We start from the raw sequence: 9,800 nt of genomic DNA, 5'->3' as shown, positions 1-9,800 counted from the left end.
TAAAAATACAAAAAAAATTAGCCGGGTGTGGTGGCGGGCACCTGTAGTCCCAGATACTGGGAAGGCTGAGGCAGGAGAATGGCGTGAACCCAGGAGGTGGAGCTTGCAGTGAGCCGAGATCGCGCCACTGCACTCCAGCCTGGGCCACAGAGCAAGACTCCATCTCAAAAATAAATAAATAAATAAATAAAGCTTTGCAGAGCATTAAGAGGGAACAAAGGAACTTACTAACACAAAGATAAGTGACAGTGGCAGACAATCCCCCAACCCTGACTCTCACACAAACAGTACACCCTTTCCCCATGCAGGAGGGGAAATGCTACTAATTTTTCACTGAACAATTTTCTCTTCTCCAGTCCAGGCTGGACTTAATGGATAGAAAATATTCAAACAAGAAATGACTCTGAGATATTGTAAAATAATAATTAAACCACATACACAATTACTCTAGCTGAAAAGGTCTCTAAGCATTTTTCTGTGGATAAGAAACGCACATGTTTACCTGGGGGCTTCTGTGTGTTCATAGGTTATGGAGAGTGTGATTAAACTGGAAGGTAGGCGAAATGTAAAAGTAAACTGGATTGTTCTACTAAGTTATTTTTTTGTTGAAAAATGAATCTACTACTAGGTCTTGCTTTTGTCTCAAATAAGTGTTCAACCAGGAGATCTGAAGCTTCCACAGGATAAAAAAGGAAAATACGAACATGCTATGCACATGGATTTTGAAAGGAGTTTGTGTATAGGTCATTAGTTGAGGCAGGGGAAGAGAGATGGAAGATTATATCTGAGATACTTACATCACTCTTTGGGCTTCTCTTCATCACTGAGTTACCCCAGCCAAGTGTAACCCTGGATAAACTGAGGAGACCTCCAGGTACAGTGACAGTGGGGCCTGAAAAAGACAAGCAAATGAGTGTTTATTCAATTGCCTGAGTTGCTTGGCACTGTGCAGAGGCCTGATGGATCCATACTCTACTCTTCCTGAGAACTCCGTGCCCCTGGAACCAGTTACCCAGTCCCAGCAGGGGCATGGTGCATATGAGAGTGACATGTTTGGTCATAAAATAGGAGACAGAAGAGTGACAATGAAACTGCTTCCTCCTACTGTCCCACAACCCAAATCCCCCCACCCCTCTCTAATATAAGCATTGATGGTTAATTTTATGTGTCAACTTGGCTAGGCCATGGTACCCAGATATTTGGTCAAACATTATTCTAGATGTATCTGTGAAGGTACTTTTTAGATGATATTAACATTTGAATCAACAGACTTTGAGTAAAGCAGTGTATCAGTCCATTGTCACACTACTATTAGGTTAGCATAAAATTAATTACCTTTAATTATTAATTTTAATGGACAAAAAACGCGATTACTTTTGCACCATCCTAATATAAAGATACTACCAGATACTGGATAATATAAATTACCCAGGAATTTATATTATATTAAAGGAAAGAGGTTTAATTGACTCACAGTTCCACATGGTTGGGGCAGCCTCAGGAAACTTACAATAATGGCAGAAGGCAAAGGGGAAGCAAACACCTTCTTTACAAGGTGACAGGAGAGAGAGTGAGCACGGGGGGAAAGCCCTTATAAAATTATCAGATCAAATGAGAACTCACCCACTGTCATGAGAACTGCATGGGGGAAACTGCCTCCATGAGCCAATCACTCACCTCCCTCCCTCAACATGTGGGGATTACAATTTGAGATAAGATTTGAGTGGGGCCACAGAGCCAAACCATATCAAGCAGATTATGCTTCCTAGTGTGGGTGTGGGTATGCCTCATCCAATCAGTGGAGGCATTAACAGAATAAAGTCTGACCTTCTCAAGAACAAGCAGGAATTCTGCCAGCACATGGCCTCAGGACCGTGACTCTTCCCTAGGTCTCCAGCCTGCCCGCCCACTCCGCAGATTCTGAACTTGCCAATCTTCACTATTGCTTGAGACAATGCCTTAATCTCTCTCCTCTCTCTCTTTCTCTCTCTCTGTACACACACACACACACAGGCACCCACACACATTCCGCTGGTTCTGTTTCCTTGGAGAACCCTGACTAATACACATACACACACACACACACACAGACACACACGCACACAGGCACCCACACGCACTCCTCCAAGGCATCAAATTCTTACTATTTAATTCAAAAAGACAAACTTGGGGTTTCTTAGATGTATCATCCACGGGTTTGACTGTGACTATCCTAATAGTCATGTTTCATCATTCATGACAAAGAATCCCTATTTCACAGTTTGCCTGTGATGATTAAACCAACCCCTCCATCCCCCACCACAGGAGGAAGTACTCCTTCCCATAGTGCCTGGGAGTGTTGGCTGTTGACCGCTCTCAGCAGAGTCTCTCACCAGAAACTGTCCTTGGCTGAAGAGAATTATCTCAGCCAAGGTCACACACCCTCCCTGAGGCAATCCCACACAAGGCTGGAATGATGTGTGGTAAAGGGGTGGGGTTACAGTTTACCCACTTTGCCTCAATTTGCGATAAATCTGAAAGGTCCTCCAGCCCCAGATCTCCCCTTGGAATCAGTTGTGGCCTTTGTTACATTGTGCCTTGGTTCAGCTTCTCTTTCTGCCCAAACTCGCTTCACTTACCACTGCCCTCAGCCACCACACTTGCTGATATTGAGACCACTCTCCACTATACCTCCTACATGCAAATCTCTGCCTCAGAGTCACTTCCAGAATCCCTGTGCTGTGGGTCCAGCCCACTTCCAAGCAGCCTTCTCACCATTAGTGGTATCCCATACGTAAGGATTTGCCAAGATCTCAGGCAGTGCCAATGGCTTGCTGTGTCAATTGCATACCCCCATATGGATAAAACCAAGAAGGTTATTGTGGGCAGCACTGTCCTTAGACCTGTGCCTTATAGAGGGCCCTGTACCTTGGAGTGCCTTATAGAGGGCCCTGTACCTTGGAGTGCCTTCATCAAAATTTTCTTTTTTTTTTCTTAGATGGAGTCTCACTCTTGTCACCCAGGCTGGAGTGCAGTGGCGTGATCTCGGCTCACTGCAACCTCTGCCTCCCGGGTTCAAGCAATTCTCTTGTCTCAGCCTCTCGAGTAGCTGGGATTATAGATGCCCACCACCACACCCGGCTAATTTTTGAACTTTTAGTAGAGATGGGGTTTTGCCATGTTGGCCAGGATGGTCTCGAACTCCTGACCTCAGGTGATCCACCCACCTCAGCCTCCTAAAGTGCTGGGATTATAGGCATGAGCCACCATGCCCAGCTGCCTTCATCAAAATTTTCTAAGTCCCCTTCTGATGCCCGAGGGCAGTCAGGGCCAGCAGTACCATCCAGGTGGGCCAACTCCTTCCTTGAGGTGGCTGCACCTGTATCTTCCAAGGGTATTCTAGCTACTAGGCCACATGATTAGGCTAATGGCAATTTTTACAGGATGCCTAACAAACATGATCTTATTTGTCTTCTGCTCTGAATAAAAAGTGAAAATATAGATTTTTGTTAGTATTAGGTTGGTGCAAAAGTAATCGCGATTTTTGCCATTACTTTGCATGGCCTGTAAGACTTAGACGTGGTCTCTGGGCACTCCCACTTTTCCCCTGCCACCACTTTGGCCAGGCTGTATTTTCTTCCTTTGGCTCTCAGCTTACAAGTAATCTTCTCTGTGAAGGCTTGCATACTCCACCCTAGCCCACTAATTCTCCTGCCACATGTCATACCATACCCCCAGCCCTGTGGAAATAATTCAATGATGCTTCATGTACTTCTACAGCATGTTGTATAAACCAATTTAACCAATTTGAAAGTATTGGCCAGGCATGGTGGCTCACGCCTATAATCCCAGTGCTTTGGGAGGTTGAGGTGGGAGCATTGCCTGAAGCATGGGTAACAAAAAAATTAAAAAGTTAGCTGGCCATGATCATGCATGGCTGTAATCCCAGGTACTTGGGAGGCTGAGGTAAGAAGATGCTTTGAGCCCAGGACTTGGAGACTATAGTGAGCCATCATCACACCACTGGACTCCAGCCTGGGTGACAGAGAGACAGAGACAGAAAGAGAAGAAGGAAAGAAAGAAAAAAGAAAGAGAGAGAGAAAGAGGAAAGAAGAAAGGAAGGAAAGAAGGAAGGAAGGAAGGAAGGAAGGAAGGAAGGAAGGAAGGAAGGAAGGAAGGAAGGAAGGAAGGAAGGAAGGAAGGGAAGGAAGGGAGAAAGGGAGGGAGGGAGGGAGGGAGGGAAGGAAAGAAGGAAGGAAGGAAGGAAGGAAGGAAGGAAGGAAGGAAGGAAGGAAGGAAGAAAGGAAAGAGGGAAGGAAGGAAAGAAGGAAAGGAGAAAGGGAGGGAGGGAAGGAAGGAAGGAAGGAAAGAGGGAAGGAAGAAAGGAAAGAAGGAAGAAAGAGAGAGAGAAAGAGAAGAAAAGAAAGAAAAAAAAAGAAAGAAAGAAAGAAAAAGAAAGAAAGAAAGAAAGAAAGAAAAGAAACAAAGAAAGGAAAGAAAGAAAGAAAGAGAAAAAAAAGAGAAAGCAAGAAAAAGAAAGAAAAGAAAGAAAGAAAACAAACCGATCAATGTGTGTTATTGTGAAGTGCTTATGTACATGTATGTTTCCCCTCTAGACTGGGAACCCCTTGAGGAGGGAAAGGTTTTCTTTGTTGTTGTATCACCAACACCTAGCACAATGCCTGGTACATGATAGGTACTCAATATATGTTCTGAGTATGTACAGAACTAAAAATACCTTATTTGTGTACACAATTCTTTGTCCTATCCATTTTTAATAAAGACATAAAGTTCTGCTTTGCTGGGCCATTTTGTAGCAAGACAAAATGTGCTACTGTACATATTGTACTGTTTAGATATTTGAGAAACATCAGACAGGAGTCTCCTCATGCTTTCAGAAGAAAATATATGTGCTTTATGCTTCCACATAGTCAATGTATAGTGCACAGGGTGTGCCCTGAGTTGAGCTGAATCACATCATTGCTTCAGTGAGAGCACTCTGAAGTTCCAAAACATGATTCCTAGAGAGTGCAAATCACCCTTGCTCCTTCATGGGAACTTCTGTGGCAAAACAGATATCTAAGTAATACTCCCCCTGGGGCAGGAAAGCTTTAGAAGTCAACACTTACAATGAAATTTTTTTCTTTTTAAAATCAACCTCCATCATCTCTTTAATCTTCTTTAGGGATCTAATGGATTGTAGGGTTAGAAGTCAAAACCCACGACAGAAGGTACCCAAGAGGTGTCTTCATCAGCTGTAATGGAAACAGAAATGTGTACGCTAATAGTAACAGACACAGCAGAGCAACATCAGTTAAAATAGAAGCACAGCTTACTGGAATTTTGTTGAGGTACCCCCAAGGCCAGACACTAAATCTGCAGAAGCGGAGTCCTGATGAAGATTCCATGGCAACCATCACTAGGGGAGATGGGCATAGTAAGAGCAAAGACTAACTGCCCTATTCCGTTTTAGAACTGTCCATTGAAAGAGTGAGCCAAATGCATGTTCCCCTTAGCCAGTGTGAGTTTACATTTTGTTTACATTTTGTCAGCCTGACTATTGTATCTTTATTTTTTTATTTTTTTGAGATGGGGTTTTGCTTTTCTTGCCCAGGCTGGAGTGCAATGGTGCAATCTCGGCTCACTGTAACCTCAGCCTCCCAAGTTGAAGCGATTCTCCTGCCTCAGCCTCCCGTGTAACTGGGATTACAGGCACGTGCCACCATGCCCAGCTAATGTTTTGTATTTTTAGTATAGATGGGGTTTCACCATGTTGGCCAGGCTGATCTCGAACTCCTGACCTCGGGTGATCTGCCCACCTTGGCCTCCCAAAGTGCTGGGATTACAGGTGCGAGCCACCACACCTGGCCTATTGTATCTTTATAAGTCCTCATAAATTAGTTTGGGAACAAAATGAGGAATAATGGAAATGGAGAGCACAGGGCTGTTGACTGGTGGGCTTCTCTGGTATGATATCGAGCTAGAGATCAATAATTGTTTGTATGATAGAGCTTGATACCACTAATTCTTTTCTCCTTGACTGATAGGTTTTGCCAGAGAGAAATACTCCAATTTCTGCCTGGGATAAAGATGGCTGTAAAGCCTCTTTTCTGTTTTCATGTGTTTTCAGAACCTAGTGGAGAAAGGAATTAGGAAAGAGGGCATTAACTATTCGGTTGGTGTCCTCCTGTGATTTTGCCTTTGGTTGTTCCTTTATTGTACACTGATGGTGGGAATGAAGTGGTCGACTGAGGTAAGTGAATGTTTTCAACCTGCCAGAATTAACTGTAAATCTTCCCATTGATGTCAGAGAGGGGTGGGTACCTATAAGTGATTGCATGAGCGAGAATATCTAGTGGCCATATGACATGGAGAAACACTCAACTGAACTTTCTCTATTGGAAGCAAGGCTGTTCTTCAGTTTACCTGCAATTTCTTGGGCCATATTAACCTAGTGGGGTTTTTTTTTTTTTTTTTAAATCATACTTTAAGTTCTAGGGTACATGTGCACAACATGCAGGTTTGTTACATATGTATACGTGTGCCATGTTGGTGTGCTGCACCCATTAACTCATCATTTACATTAGGTATATCTCCTAATGCTATCCCTTCCCCACTCCCCCACCCCATGACAGGTCCCGGTGTGTGATATTCCCCACTCTGTGTCCAAGTGTTCTCATTGTTCAATTCCCACCTTTGAGTGAGAACATGTGGTATTTGGTTTTCTGTTCTTGCAATAGTTTGCTGAGAATGATGGTTTCCAGCTGCATCCATGTCTCTACAAAGGACATGGACTCATCCTTTCTTATGGCTGCATAGTATTCCATGGTGTATATGTGCCAAATTTCTTAATCCAGTCTGTCACTGATGGACATTTGGGTTGGTTCCAAGTCTTTGCTATTGTGAATAGTGCCGCAATAAACATGCGTGTGCATGTGTCTTTATAGTAGCATGATTTATAATCCTTTGGGTATATACCCAGCAATGGGATGGCTGGGTCAAATGGTATTTCTAGTTTTAGATCCTTGAGGAATCACCACACTGTCTTCCACAATGGTTGAACTAGTTTACAGTCCCACCAACAGTATAAAAGTATTCCTATTTCTCCACATCCTCTCCAGCACCTGCTGTTTCCTGACTTCTTAATGATCGCCATTCTAACTGGTGTGAGATGGTATCTCATTGTGGTTTTGATTTGCATTTCTCTGATGGCCAGTGATGATGAGCATTTTTTCATATGTCTGTTGGCTGTATGAATGTCTTCTTTTGAGAAGTCTATTCATATCCTTTGCCCACTTTTTGATGGGGTTGATTTTTTTCTTGTAAATTTGTTTAAGTTCTTTGTAGAATCTGGATACTAGCCCTTTGTCAGATGTATAGATTGTAAAAATTTTCTCCCATTCTGTGGGTTGCCTGTTCACTCTGATGGTAGTTTCTTTTGCTGTGCAGAAGCTCTTTAGTTTAATTAGATTCCATTTGTCCATTTTGGCTTTTGTTGCCGTTGCTTTTGGTGTTTTAGTCATGAAGTCCTTGCCCATGCCTATGTCCTGAATGGTATTACCTATTAACCTAGTGTTTTTCTAGGACACTTAAAGAAGTCATCACTGAAAGGTCCAGAAAAGAGCCAGACTCTGTGTCTGCCATTGAGGCCCTAATCCACCTTCACTCGCTAGGGACTCCACATCTTTGAAACCACTGTTAGAGAGGTGTGGGTACATGCCAGGACAGTATGAGTTCACTTCCTTGAAAGGGCTCCTCCAGATTTCAGTACATGCTAGGGTCCTGCTGGTAGATGCCTTGTCTCCTTCTCTGTGACTGTCATCTCCAGAGTCCTCCCAGAGTCCTTCCCAGTGATGGCCCTCCAGGTTCAAACCCAAAAAGATTGGAGAAACTGGAGGATTTGGGGAGGCTGCCTATTTTATTCGAGGCCCTCTCTTTTCTACATACCAAGGATACAACAGGGAAGAAAATAGGAAAATTCCTTGTTTACACGGAGCTTACATTCTCATGGGAATGAAATTTAAAGGCAGCAAGACCAATTTTAGGAAAAACTTATCCACTCATTCTAACTGTAAGCGAAAGATGACACGTGATGCATTTAGGCTTCTAAATCTTAGGAAACACAAGGTCTTTATAAACTCAAAAAGAGTGAAGACAATGGCCATCCAGGAGCAGAGTGGCAGGCTGGTGAGTGGACAATGAGTCAATAAGGATCCCTGACTCCCAGTGGGTCCCTGGCCCATCCACAGAGGAGCTGGCAATCTCACATTCTCATTTCTATTGTCTGCATTTTTCTCTGTTGGGCATAGAAACACATCAGTGTGCTGAGCACACTGCCCAGGGACAAATGCTGATATTACAGCTGCTGGAGTCAACACCTGTTGTGGGAAGTCAGGGACCCTGAACAGAGGGACCGGCTGAAGCCATGGCAGAAGAACCTCAATTGTGAAGATTTCATGGACATTATTAGTTCCCCAAATTAATACTTTTATAATTTATTATGCCTGTCTTTACTGCAATCTCTGAACATAAATTGTGAAGATTTCATGGACACTTATCACTTCCCCAATCAATATCCTTGTGATTTCCTATGTCTGTCTTTACTTTAATCTCTTAATCCCATCATCTTCATAAGCTGAGGATGTATGTCAACTCAGGACCCTGTGATGATTGTGTTAACTGCACAAATTGTTTGTAGAGAATGTGTGTTTGAACAATATGAAATCTGGGCACCTTAACAACAGGGTAACAGTGATTTTCAGGGAACAAGGGAGATAACCTTAAAGTCTGGCTGCCTGTGGGCCGGGTGGAACAGAGCCATATTTCTCTTCTTTCAAAAGCAAATAGGAGAACTATCACTGAGTTTTCTCAGCAAGGAACATCCCTGAGAAAGAGAATGCGTTCCTAAGGGGAGGCCTCTGAATTGGCTGCTTTGGCAACGTCTGTCTTTTATGGTTGTAGATAAGGGATGAAATAAACCCAGGTCTCCCGTAGCACTCCCAGGCCTATTAGGATGAGGAAATTCCCACCTAATAAATTTTGGTCAGACCAGTTGTCTGCTCTCAAACCCTGTCCCCTGATAAGATGTTATCAATGACAATGCATGCCCAAAACTTCATTAGTAATTTTAATTCCACTCCAGTCCTGCGATCTCACCCTGCCTCCATTTGCTTTGTGATATTTTATTACCTTGTGAAGCATGTGATCTCTGTGACCCACACCCGATTCGTACACTCCCTCCCCTTTTGAAAATCACTAATAAAAATTTGCTGGTTTAGCGGCTTGGGGGGCATCACAGAACCTGCCGACATGTGATGTCTCCCCTGGACACCCAGCTTTAAAATTTCTCTCTTTTGTACTCTTTCCCTTTATTTCTCAGACCAGCCGACACTTAGGGAAAATAGAAAAGGACCCATGTTGAATACCAGGGGTGGGTTTCCCCCAATAAACACCTCTTCTTTCTACCCTTTTTTGTTCAAGGCTGTGAAGATAAATATAATGTAAAAGCCATTGGAGCCCCCAAAACACTTTAAGTCTTGAGAAAGATGTGACTCTGATCTGAGTCAAATGTGGTTACAACATCTGTTCTCAGATTATAGATTAACTGACCAGATGATAGAAAACTCATGACTATTACATCCTCTGTAAAAAAAAAAAAAAAAAAAAAAAAAAAAAAAAAAAAGTGAAATAGTTAAATGTACCCTTTCTAAATAGAAAAACTGCCTATAAGCAATTAAATTGCTGTAACTATGCAACAACCTTGGCTGAATAATGTTGTAATCCTGCTAAAAAACCCCTCTGGCTCTGCCAATATAAATAAA

General features: G+C 43.0%; 1 protein-coding gene across 1 annotated transcript in view; it reads right to left on the bottom strand.

Annotated features, from left to right (window-relative positions):
• Positions 1-797: 797 nt before the first annotated feature.
• The window catches only part of USP46 (ubiquitin specific peptidase 46), a 123,580-nt gene continuing 114,577 nt past the window's right edge, over positions 798-9,800 (bottom strand). Inside the window, exon 8 of the mRNA XM_078001598.1 lies at positions 798-892. Within this exon, the coding sequence (XP_077857724.1) occupies positions 829-892 (64 nt within the window). The 3' untranslated portion in view covers positions 798-828. The remainder of the gene's footprint in view (positions 893-9,800) is intronic.

Source organism: Macaca mulatta, chromosome 5, assembly GCF_049350105.2.
Source record: "Macaca mulatta isolate MMU2019108-1 chromosome 5, T2T-MMU8v2.0, whole genome shotgun sequence".
NCBI lineage: Eukaryota > Metazoa > Chordata > Mammalia > Primates > Cercopithecidae > Macaca > Macaca mulatta.
Note: the sequence above shows the minus strand (reverse complement) of the source record. Positions and strands in the feature narration are given on the sequence as shown.